The sequence below is a fragment of the Hyperoodon ampullatus genome (genome assembly GCF_949752795.1).
Source record: "Hyperoodon ampullatus genome assembly, chromosome: 12".
Lineage (NCBI taxonomy): Eukaryota > Metazoa > Chordata > Mammalia > Artiodactyla > Ziphiidae > Hyperoodon > Hyperoodon ampullatus.
In genome coordinates, this window is record NC_136925.1 from 62,566,741 (window position 1) to 62,585,211 (window position 18,471).

The 18,471-nt window shown below is 40.8% G+C and overlaps 1 protein-coding gene across 1 annotated transcript in view; it reads right to left on the reverse strand.

The window, feature by feature from the left end:
- The window catches only part of MAP7 (microtubule associated protein 7), a gene marked incomplete at its 5' end in the record, with an annotated part of 169,736 nt that overhangs the window by 1,754 nt on the left and 149,511 nt on the right, over positions 1-18,471 (reverse strand). The window contains 9 exons of the mRNA XM_079716922.1: positions 198-421; positions 4,211-4,313; positions 6,784-6,841; positions 6,952-7,002; positions 7,631-7,732; positions 7,971-8,142; positions 9,401-9,611; positions 12,059-12,360; positions 12,696-12,811. Of these exons, the coding sequence (XP_079573048.1) occupies positions 198-421; positions 4,211-4,313; positions 6,784-6,841; positions 6,952-7,002; positions 7,631-7,732; positions 7,971-8,142; positions 9,401-9,611; positions 12,059-12,360; positions 12,696-12,811 (1,339 nt within the window). The remainder of the gene's footprint in view (positions 1-197; positions 422-4,210; positions 4,314-6,783; positions 6,842-6,951; positions 7,003-7,630; positions 7,733-7,970; positions 8,143-9,400; positions 9,612-12,058; positions 12,361-12,695; positions 12,812-18,471) is intronic.

The window sequence follows — 18,471 nt, forward strand, 5'->3', positions numbered from 1 at the left end:
CAAGAGGGGTCCTAGAAGTTGCCCAACCCAACTGAAAATTCAACTTCTAATGACCCATGCGCAATCTCTTCCACGTGGCTTATTTGGTCCCTTGAAGGACAAAGTGTGCCACAGTCACACAGCAGAAGGTTCATTCCCTCTTGGGTGTCACATATTTATTTCTGATGATTACTGAAGGGAGTTCGAGGCAAGCTTACCTGCTGTCTGTTGTGTTTGAACACCATCTACCTGAGGCAGGGTCCCAAGTGTCCCTTCATCACCAAAGGCCAAAATAGGATTCAAAGGAATGTCTGGACTCTCGCTGTTGGTGACATCTAATCTGGATGGTTTAGATCCAATGGGTAAATTTATAATTTCTTCAAAATCTTCATTCTGAACTGATATTCCATTTTCATTTGGTTGTTTTTCCAAATTGGGAGTACTAGGGCGTTTGAAAAATCAAAATCAAAAGGAGTTAGTATTAAAACTGGAAAACATTTTTAGGACAAACTGTTTTATAATAAATACTTTTATAATCTTACAATCGAAATGTTAGAATGATTGACCTCATCATTACTAATGAAAATGGTGAATTGTGACATATTTGTACTTTAAATTCTTATTTAAAAAAACAGCTTTTTAAAATAAAACTTATCAAATGGACCAATTTATCAATTAGAATAGATCCTCATCATCAACAGTCCTACATATATTTAACATGCCTGTCTACTGCAGGCATTTTATATCTCTTTGTCTTATAAAGAGTAGCCCTTACTAGGATCTGTACTTCAGAGATGAGGGGATTATAGAGGGGGATAATTTGCACAAGTCACGCAACTACTGGGAGACAGTCCAGATTGAATGTGTGATCTCTGGTCCTATGTTTTTCTCATAATGCCATTTTTTATAGTCCCAGCTATTCAAATCCCAGCCCTTCCTGGATGTCTCCAGCTTCCTAAAACATGTGCATAGTTTTATAGGTAAATTGTTGAAGACCAACCTTCTCATCTTTGCCCCTTAAATCTGCCTCTGACCCCACCTTGATTCTTATTAATTCATGGTTAATATCTTGGAGTTTTGAGATACATTTAACTGGCCAACAAATTCTTAGTTTCTACCTATAGTTTCTCTTAGGGTTTTTTTTTTTTTTGGCTTTGTTGGGTCTTCGTTGCTGTGCGCAGGCTTTCTCTAGTTGCGGCGAGCAGGGGCTATTCTTTGTTGTGGTGCGCAGGCTCTAGGCCCACAGGCTTCAGTAGTTGTGGCATGCAGGCTCAGTAGTTGTGGCTTGTGGGCTTGGGAGTTGTGGCGCACGGGCTTAGTTGTTCCGCGGCATGTGGGATCTTCCTGAACCAGGGATCGAACCCGTGTCCCCTGCGTTGGCAGGCAGATTCTTAACCACTGCACCACCAGGGAAGTCCCTCTCTTAGGTTTTTCACTCCCTTCACACACTCCATAACCAAATAGGCAGCCTGTTAGGTTATATGTTCATTATTATGCTTTACAATGCAGCAAAACAATGCCTGTGCACCAAATGAATGCTAGATTAATTTTATTGTTCACTTGATCTGACTGCAGCAGTGAACATATTTGCAAACTTCATAATTTGTTCAGTGGCTCATGTATAAAAAATGACCCTATTTGACAAAATTCTAGAGTTAAAATTTTCAAATGGAAAATATTAATAAGACTAAAAATGTGAAACAAAAATTGTGCCGGTTTTAACTTCTAATACACACTCATCATAAACAATGTTTATCTGTAGACAGAGATCTATGGAAGAGATCAGAAAGTCAGGTCTCTACTGTCAGTAATGCCAACAACTTGAACTTTAGTTAGTCTTTTTCCATCTCCTTCCCAAATGGTGAAAATGAAGCTAGTAGACATCTAATCTTTCCATTGTTTATTTTTGTTTTGTTTTGTTTTGTTTTAGGCATCTTTGCTTTTTTTTTCCTCTATTGAGGAAATAGTTTACTTTCCCCAGTCAGTGAGATACACTGACTTTGTGGAACATATTCTAAAACATTTCTGATTTGGGTATTATGGTATTTTTTTGTTAATTATTAAACTCTTTCTTCTAGGAAAAAAAAAAGATGCCTGACCTAAGTGCTTCACAAGGTATTGCAGGGTATGCTGAAAATATTATTTGTAAAAGTGCCGTGGAAGAGAACATAAAAATATTATACAGATTCAGACTATAATGGTGCGTTTCCGCTATTTCACTAAGGAGGGGAGAAGAGGCTGGGCACCACAGTAGCCTACATTAGTGCGTGTGCACTCGCACACACACCCTCTCCTAATACCCGCCGTTCTAGTGCTTGCACTGCCACGTCCATCCTCCTGCTCTTTCCCAGTACCAATGGGCTTTCTGTAATCATGGAAAGAGTCTTGGCTCTCATCCCAGAGAGATTTTTAAGTAGAAGTTTTGGCAAAAGAAATGCATCTTCAAAGCCCCTGTTCCTTGACCACGTCAACTCCCGTCACCTTCCAGGCCTGCGTGTGCTGACAAGCTGTAATGGCAACGCTAACCCCAGGCTTGAATCAACAGCTGACCTCATTTCCCCTCCCACTCTTACCCAATCACCCCACCCATTCTAATTTGTTAGCAATTAGAGGAATAATCATGCCCTATGCTCTGGATGAACAATGATTAAATGTTCAGAGGACACTGTGACCAGCAGAAACTATAAAACTGAAGCTGAAGTTGCTGGGGTTAGGGTTTATGGATCTGTGTGTCCTCTTAAGATACAAGTACCGGCTTTTGAATTCCCCTTCTTTGGCTACTCTCTGGAGGTTGAAGTTGGATGCAAGACTCTTGAAGATATGCTTCAGGTTCTTATATAATGATTAATCACTTGATTTTACCACTGAAGAGAGTCAGCTAAAGTATAAGCTAATTTTATTCCTCAGAGAGAATTATCAGCGGCTTAAAAAACCTATCCCTCGTTATAATAATGGGGTTCTCTGTGGAACTTTTTATCCTTTTCTAAAAATCTCTGACATCAATGAATTAAATGCCATAAATTATAGTAGTTGGAAATGAGTATTTTATCTGAAAATCAAACTGTAACTAAAAAAATGAAATATCACTTAATATATCTCTTGGGTAATTATGACAATAAATTTATTAAACATAATCAAACGCTTATTAAAATCTCTCTTAGGAAAATTGTTTTCTTTGGTATTATAGTGGGCAAATTAAAAAAATTTTTACTGTCCCAGAAAGATATACACAGATACCTTATGACTTATGGACATCTTAGGACGTCCATCTTAGGACTTGTCTTTTCATGGCTTCCAACAATATAAAATGTTGTCTAGTATGTGTTTTTAGATTAAGAAAAAAATTTATGTTTATCAAATCATTATGCCATATACCTTAAACTTATACAGTGCTGTATGTCAATTTTATCTCAGTAAAACTGGAAGAAAAAAAGATCTTAGATCTTAAAAGACATTTTTCTATCTATTAAAAAAGTTAATTTGAGGAGCTTCAATTCTCTTATGGTAGCAAAGACTCTGGCATTAGAGACAGAACTCATAATTCAGTAAATTCTGATAATTAAGAAGTTGCAGCTGAAAAATTTTTAAAAGTTGCAGCTGAAAAATTTGAACATTATTATAAATATTTCTACAAGTTCTCTATGACTGGATTTCTAGGCACAGGCTACGATTACCCTTAATTTTCATTTTTGAGAGCACTCTTACAATGCTGTCAGTATAAATGCAAGGGAACAGAAAGGCAATCTTTCTTTAACCCACACTTCTTAACTATTGTTAGCAACCATTTGTTTCCTCAATAAGAAGCTCTACTACTAGTAAAAGAAATATTGGCATCTAAATTACTTTCACTAAGGAACAAACCTGTGACTCACTATAATATTATATACAGTGAAAATACAGCTACTGTATATCATCAAAGGGTGTGAAGATGGTCCAGGATCATGCCAAATACATACAAAGGAGAGTAACAAATTATTCCCTGTAATTTTTTTTAATAGCCACACAAAAACCTCACCATCATATTTAGAGATTCAAGAAAAAAAGACATTTTCCTTTTCTCAGATTACAGAATTACTAGCTCTACCAAACATTAACGAACCTAAATAAATCTTCATGTTAAAACTCAAATTCTGTCTGGCCCCAGAAAATTCTGGCAGGATTGTTGGGGCAAAAACCGTGGTGCTTTGCTCTAATGTGCGTCAGTAAGAAAGGCCGCAATTGTCTAACTCACCTCTCCCCAGTCACTTCTGATTGGTGTGAGGTAACCACATGGGGGCTGGCTGCTGGTTCTCCTTGGCCTGGAGAGTTTGTCATATTTGGAAGTGCAGATACCGCTGGACATGGCAAAGAAGATGGAACAAAGGGTTACTACTACTCTACTATCAAACCCAAACCCCAGGAGCCAGAATGCCTGGATTTATGTCCTGGCTCTGCTACGTACCAGCTGTGTGACCCTGGGCAAGCCACAAATGCTCTGTGCCTCAGTTTCCTCATGGATAGTAATAGTACCTAACTCATAGGCTACTGTGAGAATTAAATGTATTAACACATGCAAAGTACTTAGAACACTGCCCAGCACATTGTAAGGGTGGAAATCAGTGCTGTGATTATTTCTGCTTGCACCAAATTGACTTTGGACAAAAAAGTATGTAATACTGAAACTAAAGCAATTGATGAAGATAACAGTAAGTTGATTTGGTCAGGCCGATGCTGAACAAATTATTACTGAAGGATTTGGAGCAAATCACCATGAAATACCCTAAGTGATGAAAAATATTTTGGAAAACTCAGTTTTAGTCCCACTTAAGAATGGTAGGGATTTCATGCATGGAAGGCCAGTGAACTGTACCTAACTGTGCTACCTAGTCATTCAATATTCCCCACTGGAGTCTAGCGTGAGCAAACAATATTGACGACTGACTTTAAAATCTGGGCCAGGTTTACGTAAAGTCTTAAGAAGAGACTAATAACTTAAAAGCTGCCAAAATTTGCGAAGCTGGTAATAGGAATCTTCTGAGAAGACTTCTGATAGGTCTGCAAACTCACTTGCCTGCCCAGCCTAGAATTCTCTTTGGAGCACTGGTGATACCATTCAGTCCTCAACCAAATGTGGGACCAGGAAAAGAGGAACATGTGTGAGATAATCCTCAGGCCTCGTTTTAGCACTATTAACTCAAACCAAATTTATTATGAGTTGATAAACCCAGGTGTGATGACTGACAAGTTTCACCTTCCTTCTGGCCATTGTTCATTCTCGAATTGAGGTACAAAGAATAATCGAAAGAACTGATAGGGGAATAGCAGGAAGAAGACAGATGGAAAAACAAAAAACCAACAAGGAGCCCGGCCATGTACAAACTACAGCATCGGCTCCTCAAATAATCCTGGGTTGGTGTAATTTACATTCTAAAATGCTCATTCTGATGACTTACTGGGTGCCATGCCTGCTTTAAGCCTACATGTATTACAACATTCTTGGAGGCAACCTGTTAAAAATGCAGTGGGGTTAATATGCAACCATTAGGCCATTCTCCAAACAAATATAATTAGGACATCTTTAAAAGAGAATGAAAAGCCCCACACTGAAGGGATTATGACATAGAGGAACTCAGATAGCCTCTACTGAAGTAAAACCAAATCCCCAAATACCAATATTTTACATTTGAAAATCCTAGAACAGAGAATGTTCTTTCACATAAATCATTTCATTTGATCTTTACTCCAGTCTATAATAAACAGTAAAAGAAACTGAGGTATCTCTGGTCCTTTCTTTTCATATTGATACTGCAGATGAGGAAAGAGGAAGACTGAATAATGAATTATCGACCAACCACCTGTATGTACAATCATGAAGACCACGTGGAATCACGGAAGGAGCCAAATTACAAGCTGGTGACTTGGACTCCAGCTGTGCGAGCTGGGCCTGTTACTCAATCTGAGTTCTCCTCGGAGTTAGGGACCTCGGCTGACCTGCTCACACTGAATCCTAGCACCTACAAAAAGGCCTGGCACACACAAGTTTTCTGAAAATGCCTGCTTACTCCAAGATAAAGCATCTCCTATCTCACAGGCCTGCAATGGAAATTAAACAAGAAAATGTATGCAGATGTATCTGACACAAAGAAGGCATTTAATAAATATTAGTTGAGTGTGAGTACTAAAACACTAAGATAAATTTTACTTTTATATACACCAAATTTGGTTTAAAATCGCCAAGAAATTAATCATCTTTGTCCAAAGCCTATGGCATATGAACAACTTTCTAATGAAATTTCAACAAATTTCAAATTTTAACTCTATTCTGAAGTCAGAACTAAAAGAAATAACATTTAAATCCTTTTCTGAGAAATGCCGTAAGTACAAGTTGTCAAAACGTTTAAATTTAATGTCCTTAATAGCAAATATAAACACAGATTCCTTTAGCAGACAGTAAATGACAAATGAAATTTAATTTTATAAACTCAAAGAAAATTCTTCTGATCGTGTGTGTATATACACATATACGTGTGTATACATATCTATAGAGGCATACATACACATAGATATATAGAGAGACATATATATGATATAAAATGACTTAAGATATTAAATACTCCATTAGAGTATAAACAAATGTGAAAAAAATCTTCTAGAAATGCTAGAGATTTTTAGATAAAGGGGATTATTTGTGGACTAGATGAGAAACACCTAAGCTTCTGTGAGTCAATGAGTATTTTTATTTTAAATCAATGTTTATCTTGACCTCCATGGAATAAATTTAAAAATTCTATATTTGTATTGATTTCAGTTCACTGAAATAAATACCTGTTCCTCTAATGAGCGCTCCCTTGGTTATATCTCCATTTCTCTGATCAACGGTTTTCTAACAAAGAAAAAAAAAAAAAAGACTTTTTAATGTTAAAAATACAAATGAAAGTAAAAAAAAAAAAGCCATTAAGAATAGTTAAAAAAAAAAAAAGGCCATCTCAATACCTTATCTGAAACTTCTGTTCTTCTGGTTCTTTTCATTATCTCCTCAAGCCGCTACAAAAAAGGCAGAATTAAGCAAACAGATCAGATATGGAAAGAAAGCCAGCCTGGCGCATTTCACTGACTAAGCAAATAGCAGGGCATTGAATCATGTCTATTATTTTGGGAAAACATAATTGTCTTTGTCTTAACTGGAGTTACTCAAAGAAGGTGACATCGGGGCTTCCCTGGTGGCGCAGTGGTTGGGAGTCCGCCTGCCGATGCAGGGGACACGGGTTCATGCCCCGGTCCGGGAAGATCCCATATGCCGCAGAGCGGCTGGGCCCATGAGCCATGGCCGCCGGGCCTGCGCGTCCGGAGCCTGTACTCCACAACGGGAGAGGCCACAGCAGTGAGAGGCCTGCGTACCGCAAAAAAAAAAAAAAAAAAAAAAAAAAAGAAGGTGACATTGGCTTAAGCCGCATGAATTGGAAGCAACTGTTTTTGGTGAAGCCTCAAACACCAAGAGCGATTTCTTTGGAGGAAAACATTAATACTGAGAGCTACTTTAGTTAACCTGGAATGGGCAGGACACTTTTGTTTTCTGATGGCAGTGAGCTAGTCTCTTGGTCCTGAGCCGGCTTCAATCTAGGCAGAATCAAGAGCAGTGAGGGCGCCAGGCTGCGGGGGCAGACGCAACTACCTTCTTCCTCTCCAGGCGCTCCTGCTCTTCTCTCTGGAAGTGCTTCTCCCGTTCCTGCCGGACCCTCTCTGCTTCTTCCCGAACACGAGCTTCTTCTTCCTTCTGAAAACGGGAAGTCGGCATCTGCTTCTTACACACAGGCTGGCTTTGCCCGCTGCCCCAAAGTCCCGGGGCGCCCGAGGACGGAGAACGCGAGGACCGCGAGCGCGCACGGGGGAGACACAAGCACTCCTAACCACACGCTCAAAAGCTTCCTCTTCTCATCTGGGCTGCGCCTTGCCCCATCTGGAGCCAGGGCTGCGTCGACCTGCTTCCCGGGCGGGAGCCGGCGCCCCCCTACCTGTTTCTGGATGCGCTCCATCTCCTCCCGCTCGCGCCGGGCCCGCTCCTCCTCCTGCCGCCGCAGCTGCTCTTCCCTCTCCCTGGCTTGCTGAGCTTCCAGCTGGCGGGCCTCCTCCTCTCGGCGGGTTCTCTCTTCAGCCACCCTTTGGGCCAATTCTTCTCGCTTTTGTCTGGAAAAAAGACAAAACAGGACGAAGACACGTGAGGGGACTTCCTTGGCAAGGCGCGATCGAGTTTGTGGTTCCCGCGAGAACAGTATGTTGGGAGGTCTGGCCAACAGCATCCACTGATACACGTGAAGCCACCCTCTCTCCTTCCTCCTCCCCTTCCCAGCCTCCCGTTGCCTCGTGGGAAACAGACGCAGAATGTATCCACTCATATTCTGAGGAGAGCTTGTTTTCTTTTTTTTAAAGGATCTGCAATATAACTATCTTTAAAGGCTGAGATCTGTTTAATCCAATAATGTGACTTTTTAGTAACGAATGTAACGCTCCCCTCCAAATCTCTGTAAGTAAATAAAGGTTATAACGTTCTGTTTCAGTACAGGGACAAGATGGACCATGTAAGCTCCCTGTTGGGACCAAGGGTAGGGCATGTCCAAGATGGCGGCCCAGCACTGGGGCTGCCGTCCTTTCCGGAGAGGCAGTTCTGCTTATTTGAAGAAGAATTATATTGACATTAGCCTTATTAGCTCCAGAAGGGGGCCAACTAAGCAAACTGCCCCTGGCGTACTGTCTGGCAGGCAGTCATGGGGCACTTAACTATCTCACGCAGCTACCCTCTGAGAGGAATACTAACTGGAAGGAAGAAAACATGAGCTGTTATTATGCAGCTTTAAGATAATAAGAAAGATAATGAGGAAACATGGAGATGAGAGATACGTTAAATAAAAAATTAAGACTGAATGGGAACATATGTATATGTGTAACTAATTCACTTTGTTATAAAGCAGAAACTAACACACCATTGTAAAGCAATTATACTCCAATAAAGATGAAAAAAAAAAAAGACTGCACAACTGTACCTCTACTGTGGTTACAGTTATGCAAATCTATGTGTGTATGTATATATTTATGCATGTATATACACCCACACACTGTTCAGAGACTGGAAAGGGTGGCCCCAAATGTACACAATTATTGAAATCTGGTAAGAATATGGATGATTTTTTTTTTCTTTAAACCTTTCTCCTTTGAAAACAAAACAAAAAACCCCTCCTCCATCAATTTTGTTGCACTGTCATTATAATAAGAAAATAAGAAAATGTGGCTTAAAAAAGTTGCTTAGTGCTCAGGGGAACATCAGGGGAGACTAATTCTGAAACAACTAAATAGATTCACCTTCAACACTACTATTACCTCTTCTCCCTGACTGAAGACTTAATCCAAGGTGTCACTAGGGTGTCACTGAGCAGTGTCACTCCTTTACCTTTCGAGCTCTTTCGTCTCCCTCTTCTCCCTTTCCTCCTTCTCTCTCTGCTCTCGGGCCAGCCGCCTCTTCTCAGCTAGCAGCCTCGTGGCCTCTCCCGGGTCGGTGGTGCCCGCAGAGGTCTTCAGAGAAGTACTGGCAGTCACAGTGGATGACGGGGCCGGAGTGGAGGCTGGAGCGGAGGCTGGTGCTGAGGCTGCCTCCGGAGCAGCTGTACAAACAAGTACAAGGAGAAAACCAATTGGAAACAAAAGCCAAAGAACAACACAAAAACTAGCATCCTCCACACCCCAGGCCTCGAATTCATCGCTATAAAAGAAAAGGGAATGTTTATTACTGCGCGTTCTCACGGTTTCACTGTATTCTATCTGTAACCGGGCAACAGATAACAAAAAGCCGCGTGTGTAAGTGAGACATCCTAAGCTGACACTCTGTCACCAAGCCTTATTTTTATACAAGTTAAATCAGTTAACAACATATATCGAATGTGTACTAAGTATAGAGCCTCATGTTAGGTTCTGTGGGAAGTTATACCCCAGGAAAAAGGAAGATGAGATCTTCCATTTGTCTTTCATTACGTTAAAAAAAAAATTCCTTCTCTTTAGTGACTATTCATCACTAGAGGACTCAAGCCTTTCTGTGACCATGCCCAGTGTCCATACCACAAGCCCAGACTCAGGCTGGAAGAGACCAAGGAAGAGGTCTCTCATGTCTACCCAGAGCTGCCTCCAGGTCTGAGGAGGGAGGAACCAAGAGCCTCTTCGGGAGACGGCACCCGTGCTCCTTAGACATTGCACGTCTCCACTGCCAGTTCTGATGCCAACATGCAAGATGAGAGTAGTTCTCTGACCTTATTTGGATTCAGGAAAAGGACCTAGGGGGCTGGTGCGCCCCTGCCATAGGCAGCATGGTGAGGTGTGATCCCTGGCACCTGATCACTCCAGACCCTCCTTTCAAGACCTGCATTTCTCCTGCTGCTCCCACAGATTTTTCTTTGCCCTCAGGACACTTTTTGGTCTTTCTCTTCTCCCTCTTTCCATGCAAACAGGTATTGGACTCTTCCATTCCCTTACTATACTATCATTTGTCTTGAGTCACTATTCTTTCTTTGCCCCCCACCCTCTATCTTCAAATTAAGTCTTAAAGAGAAAACTCTTGAATGAAGACAATTTTCAACAAGATACATTGAATTTCTAGTTCCAGGTGATTTTAAACTTCTAAACAGCATCTGGTTAACCTGGTAGAGATGAGATCCACTGGGTCTTCTGGAAAAAAATTCTGACCCCTGTCAATCACATATGCTAAGCCAGTGGTCCCCAAACTCCAGTACACACAGGATAACTGCCACTCTATTTTATCTGGCAATTCTGCACAAGAGTCAACAGATGAGCTTAGTATCCTTCAGAGTCCTCAGATCCACCACGTATTCTGATTCAATAGGTCTGAGGTAGGGGCAGGGTTCTACAGTTTGAAACATTATAGATGTGGTTTAAAAATATTTCCCTAAATTCTTCGAAAATCCTCCCTTTAAAAGATGGAGGCTAATCCCCCCAACTTGAGTGTGAGCTGAAGCTAGTGACTTGCTTCTAACGAATAGTATGACAGAAATCGTGACTTCTGGGACTTCCCTGGTGGCACAGCGGTTGGGAATCTGCCTGCCAGTGCAGGGGACATGGGTTCAGTCCCTGGTCCGGGAGGATCCCACATGCCGCGGAGCAACTAAGCCCCTGTGCCACAACTACTGAGTCTGAGCTCTAGAGCCCGCGAGCCACAACTACTGAGCCCATGCGCCACAACTACTGGAGCCTGCGTGCCTAGAGCCCGAGCTCCGCAACGAGAGAAGCCACTGCAATGAGAAGTCTGTGCGCTGCAATGAAGAGTAGCCCCCGCTCACCGCAACTAGAGGAAGCCCGTGGGCAGCAACGAAGACCCAAAGCAGCCAAAAATAAATGAATATATAAAAAAAAAAAAAAAAAAAAAAAAGAAATCGTGATTTCTGCGTGTGTGACTTCTGAGACTGGGCATAAAAGATACTGTGGGCTCCTCGTGATTCTCTCCCCCAGCTCGCTCACTCTGCAGGAAGCCAGCAGAGTGGACAGACTGTGAGGACATCCAACAGCCCTATGGAGAGGTTCACGTGTCATGACACGAAGGCCACCTGCCGACAGCCCTGTGCATGAGCCATCCTCTAACAACCCAGCTAAGCTGCTCCCAAATTCCTGACCCAAGACTCTGCGTGATATAAAAACTGTTTGTTGTTGTTATTAAGCTGCAAAGTTTTGGAATAATTTGTTACACAGCAATAGGATAAATAATAAAATGATTCTGATGCAGGTGCTCTGAACACCACATTTTGTCAAATTATTGGACTCGGCCAATGAAAGGACTCATAAACCACACCTGAATTAATATGCTGTGGCTCTGACAATAGGCTGTAGGATGGATGATACTTTCTTTATATGTAGGAAAATTATATTCATGAAAAGTTCCCCCCTCACCAAAAAAAAAAAAAAAGAAAAGTTCCCCAGATTAGCCTTAGAGTAAAATTTCTAAGTGCCCAATAAGGGAAAAAAAGAAAGAAAGAAAAAGCTAAGTCAAAGCAGTGCAGGAGAAAAAGGAAGAGTGAATAAAGAGAGCAAGCAACCCACACTCCACCACGAGTCAGTGGATTCCTACCAGGAGCAACCTCTGGTTCGACAGGTGTCCCCTCTTCAACTGTGGCTTCTTCTACCTTCACCAAAAGTGCCCTGCCCTTTAGTGAGGGCTCATTGGCAACTTTCTGAGGTTCCTTCTCAGGGTCTTTTCTCTCAGGTTCCACTCTGACTTCTCTCTTGACGGGGCGGATGTTGCCGGGCGAGGGCGGCCGGACCTGAGCAGGGGCAGGTTTGACTGGTCCAGGAGGCATGGAGGATGCTGGTCTGGGGGTGCCAGGCAAGTGGGGAAAGGACTTGGATGGGAGCCTGGGCAACAAACAAAGTAAAGAGAAAGGGGCACATGAGAACAGGCTTGCCAGAACCTTCCTTTCCCCATACGTCTACCATGTAATAGTCTTGGAACACCAGTACGGAAGAGAAATGAAGATATTTAGCTGTGTGAATGTGTCTTTTATGTGGCAAATGCAGAAGTACTCACTTTAGAGGCTCATTCCAGGTTTCTTTTTTCTTTCCTTTGAGGAAAAATATTACTCCCCATGTGAAGGCCAAACAGTGTGGGGAGAACAGTTTCTTTTCAGAGGACAGAGGCTCTTAATTCTCCAACATGGAACAACCCTGCCAGCCTCTTACATTTCACTTACCAAAGTCGGGAGGAAGCTGGTGATCTGGCTTTGGGATGAGATGGAGATAGAGCCCTTCGGATGCCGGGTGTGAGGTGGAAGGGTAAGTTTTCTCTCTCCCTTTCTCTTTTATAGCCCTAAGTTCAGAGGAACACAATAATTAGATTTTTCCAAGAGCGGGACAATCACATTCACAGTATTCAACAGTGGAGCTGCAATCCACTGAATGGCTTTTGGGAAAATTTCCAACCTTTGCCATGTATATCCATTCCACCCCAACAAAAGGCCTTTATTAGGTTAAAACTGAACATTATAATTGAATTAACACAATCTGACACTAATAAGAAGGTTCTGGATGTGTGATCTGGACTTATATTTGTAAAACAACAAAACAAAAAACACTTTTAGAAAGCACCTATACTTTGTATCTAAAAGTACCGGGAGCAAAATTTCTCATAGTCTGGTTTAGCCCACACAAATGTCAAAATAAAGGTCACTTTCAGCTTATCCCCCCTACCTTTATCTCTTTTAATTCTTAAGCAGTTTTTTTTTTTTTTTTTTTTTTACCCTGGAACACACTATAGCTCAGTTTATTTTTATTTTTTAATTTACATGTCTGCTATGTCAGACATTAATTCATTTTTTTCTTTATACTGATGTTATACAAACAAGTCCTTCCTCACTTAGTGTCCTCTTGCCCTTGAAGGAAAAGTCAGGTTCAAGGTGAGAAATTTCAGCTATTTTTAGTCTTCCTCATTAGGGATGAAATGGAAATCTCTGAGGTTGGGCCAAAACATCAGCCCTCCTATGACTGCATACTAGGAATTCAGCCAGAGAGATGATACCTTTCCTAGGTAGAAATGGGCAAAAGGAAACCCAGAAGTGTTCTGATAGTCTCAAGTCAACAAAGACAAAAACAAACAAACAATAAACCCCCCCAAACCAAAACACAAACAGAAACAAACAAAAAGACAAGGCACAGGGCAAGGGAGAAAGTACTCATTCCAAGTATCTGAAACACGGCCAGCAATGTTCTGGGATGGGAACAGATGCTGGCTGGAGGGACCTGTGTGGATGCCTGTCAGTCCTTCACTCTGTGGGATCCTTGCAGGAAAGCAGACTGAGGGTGCTAGGGACAGGGCAGAACAACACCTAGCCTCAGGGCCCAGAAGCTGGCGTGTACCTGCTTTTCTTTCCTTTCCTGCCTGGCTCAAGCATCACCCCCCTTCTTTCTTCCCTCCCCTTTTGTTCCCTTCAGCATCTCTTCTAATTGCTTCTATTTTCCTTAGTAGCATCCTAGTTGATGGACTGGGCTATAGGTGGGGGAAAAACATCTCAGTGTCAAATAATACTCAATGTCTCCCCAGAATTTCTAAATAAAACAAATGAAGGATGAGGCAGGAAAGAGCTTCACAGGGTGTGTGCCACCTCTATATCACTTGCAGCTGCATGACCACCCTTTGTCCCCGTCTCTGGTAGTAGAAGGCAGGAGACAGGGTACTGGAGAACAGCTGCAGTGCTTGGGTAGCAGAAGCAGCAGCCACCATATGGAACCCTCTTGATAGGTGTACAGGATGGCAATTATGCCTCTGGCAGATCAAGTTCCCAGAGTGGAAGGTACAGGGCCCTTCCCGAGGGAGGTTGGGGTTAAGCACCTTGAGTTGCTTTTCTTTCTTTTTCTCAAAACATTTTAATTTGGCTAAAGTCAGATCAAGGAGAGACCTGAATGGGAAAATAAGTCAGGAAAGGTAATTTGTCATGTGGAAGATTTGGGGACTAATGTCATCATCTATGCCTTGATAAGACAGGCATCTGGGAATAAATCTACATTAAAGTGTATAATCCTCAGAGTCTTCTTTTTGTTAAAGTGCCACTGAACCAATTCTTTCTTTCTTAAAACTGACCTCCCTTTAATCACCTTTAGGGAGTAGGGGGAACAGGGAGAAGCAGTTTGGAAAAATGCTCAGTATTTGACATAACACCCTCCCAGGCAGGTAGATAGATGCTTTTACCCTCTTAGTTCTTTCAAATGTCTTTCCACTGGTCTTGGACCCAATCACCTATTTGAGTTCCACACATGTAAAGATGCTCCTGATTCTCATCCTGACCTGAGTTAACAGCCAGTGGTCTGTACAATAATCTTTCCTGTTAACACCTTCCACAAGACTAAGGTGGAACACACATAGCAAGCCCATGTCAGTGGTCTAGGCAACTTACCAGCAGGACAAAGACTTTAGTTTTACAACTAGAGTTAGGTTCAGAATACAAATAACCCACAAGAGACACAATATAAACAGATATTCAAAGGCAGCACTGTACAAGAGAACAGTGATGATAGAAATGTTCTGCACCTACACTGTCCAAAATGGTAGCCACTAGCCACATTTGGCTATTTGAATTTAGACCTAAATTAATTAAAATTAAATGTTAAGTTTAGTCTCACAAAACATATTTCAAGTGCTCAATATCAGGCAGTTGAATTTAGATCTAAATTAATTAAAATTTAATAAAAATGAAAAGGAAGTTAAGAAAACAATCCCATTTACAACAGCATCAAAAAAAGAATAAAATACTTAGGAATAAACTTAACCAAGGAGGTGGGAGACTTCTACAGTGAAAACTAGAAGGCATTGCTGAAAGAGATTAAAGAAGACACAGATAAATGGGAAGACATCTAAAGTTCACAGAATGGAAGACTTGTTATTGCTAAGATGTCAATACTATCCCAAACAATCTACAGAATCAATGCAATCCTTATCAAAAGCCAACATCATTTTTTGCAGAAATAGAAAACTCCATCCTAAACTCATATGGAACCTCAAGGGACCCTGAATAAACAATCTTGAAAAAGAAGGACAAAGTTGGAGGTCTCACACTCCCTGATTTCAGAACATATTACAAATCTATGGTAATCAAAACAGTATGGTACTGGCATACAGACATATAGACCAATGAAACAGAATAGAGCATCCAGAAATAAACCCTTGTGTATATGGTCAAAGGATCCTTGACAAGAGTGCCAACACCATTCAACGGGGAAAAGACAGTCTTTTCAACAAATGGTGCTGGGAAACTGGATATCCACATGCAAAAGAATGTAGTTGGACCCTTACCTTACACCATATACAAAAATGAACTCAAAATGATTAAAGACCTAAATGTAAGACTTCAAATTATAAAATTCCCAGAAGAAAATGGGAAGCATCATGATTCTGGATTTGGTAATAATTTCTTGGATATGACACCAAAAGCACATGCAATGAAAGCAAAAATAAACAAATGGGACTTCAAACTTAGAAACTCCTATGCATCAAAGGATATAATCAACAGAGTAAGAAGGCAACCTACAGAATGAGAGAAAATATTTGCAAATCATATATCTGATAAGGGATTAATATCTATAATGTATAAATAACTCCAACAACAAAAATTAAAAATAAGATTAAAAAACTTAAGATTAAAAAATGGGCAAAGGACTTGATTAGATATTTCTCCAAAGATGATATACAAATGGCCAACAAACTTATAGAAAGATGCTCAACATCAGTGATGATTAGAGAAATGCAAATCAACACCATAATGAGGTATCATCTCACACCTATCAGGATACTATTTAAAAAACAAACAAAAAAAAAACCAAACTGAAAAACCAAGTATTGGTGAGGATGTGAAAAAACTGGAAGACCTTGTACCCTGTTGGTTGGAATGTAAGTAAAATGGTATTGTCACTTTGGAAAACAGTATAGCAGTTATTCAAAAAATTAAAAATAAAATTACCATAAGATCCAACAATTGGGTATATATCCAAAAGAACTGAAGGCAGGATCTTGAAGAGATATCTGCACACCCATGTTTGTAGCAGTACTATTCACAATAGCCAAAAGGAAGAAGCAACGCAAGTGTCCATCAACAGATGAACAGATTAACAAAATGTGGTGCGTCTATACATGTATACGTGTATGTGTGTGTATATATACACATACAGAAATATATATGCATAGACACACACACACAATGGAGTATTACTAGCCTTAAAAAGAACAGAAATCCTGTCACATGCTACAACGTGGAAGGACAGACCTTAAGGACATTATGCTAAGTGAATAAGCCAGTCACAAAAAGACAAATACTGTATGATTTCATTTGTATGAGGTATCTAATGTAGTCAAATTCATAGGAACAGAAAGTAAAATGGTGGTTGCCAGGAGCTGGCGGAGGAGGATGGAAGGTTGTTGTTTAGTGGGTATAGTTTCAGTTTTGCAAGATTTAAAAAGTTCTAGAGATTGGTTGCACGACAATGTGAATACACTTAATACTACTGAACTGCATACTTAAAAACAGTTAAGATGGTATATTTTGTTATATGTTTTTTGTCACAATTAAAAATTGCTTAAAAGAAAATTAAATTTCAAATTTGATCTGTCAGTCTCATTTGCCACATTTTCAAGTGCTCAGCTGAATTCCACAGTGCAGCTCTGGAGTATAAATGATTTGTGAGTCGTTTTCTGGCAGTAGGTATTTGCCTAAATATTTAATTGCAAAGAAGTGAAAAGGTAGCCAATAGATCAAACACAGAAAGAAGGCACTAAAAAGACAAAAAGAAAACCGGTGAGAAAATATAGGTTTTGGATCGTATGATGACAAATTCCTCTCATTTAATCTGTTGGCCAAGGATCAGCTCTCACCCTTCCCTCCTGGAGTGTTAATTTTTGTTTTTAACCGTAACAAGGTATTTTTTTCTTTGGTACACGCTTTTCTCTACCCAATAAGTATCCAATGTTTGGGGCCAAAACTGTTCTGCTTAACTATTGCTATTTGTCCACAGCTAGGATCTCTGAGGCACCAAAGTGCTAATGATGGAAGACTTCCCAGACATCAAAGGTAGTTTCACTTCTGGCTTGAAGGGCTGGGCATCTGACTCAATCATGAATTAAACGTTGACTCCTGAAAGCCCGAAGGGCTTGAAAGAAAACTGCCTGTAGGCAAAGCCATCAAGCTCCCACAACCCTTGAATTATCCTCCAAGGTCTAAGCAAAATCCTTTTAGGTGTTCATCAGCTTTATAAATCTGAATTGCTCTGAGAAGTTAGGATTGAAAAAAATTGTTCCAGCCTTTCATGGGCCATGCTATTGCCATGAGAGAGGGGCAATGAGAGCTTCTGGTGGACTGGGAAGTCCTGTAAGACTAAAGTACAACGTCTGAAGACCACAGAACAATGTCTATACATTTCAACGGCTACCAAATAACACACAGTTTAAATAAAACAAAGAAGAAGAAAGATTCTTGGAGACATGCACGTGACCTCATTGCGTTTATAGCATGGTGAAAATTAATGTTAGTTCAGCCACCCTGTCAGAAACAACAGGTACAAATTATGTTCTTCACGTGCAAAATGTGAGTCTATAACACAGCCCAACAGCCTTTCAAGAATTACTTAGTGAATAACTAGTGTTTTCAATACTTTGTCCCTATATTTTAAGACCTGGGCCTTGACACGGATTAGCTAAACAGACAAAAATTCTTTATCTTGCTTTTTAGTGAACCACATTTAGAGTCCAGCCAGCTTCTGGACAGGGTTGGAATAAAATGCAAAGGCAGCAGTCCAGGCCCACTTCCCCTTCAAAGGTTTTCTTACGTTCAAAAATAAAGTATGTTGGCATTGCACTTATTTGTATGGCGGCACCCATATGGCAGTTCAGCCACTCAGACATGCTTGAACAAAGGACAATTTTCATCTTCAAATTCAGATTTTCAGGGGGGAGCAGAATCGCCAAGTGGGGAGGAAGTGTGGGGACAG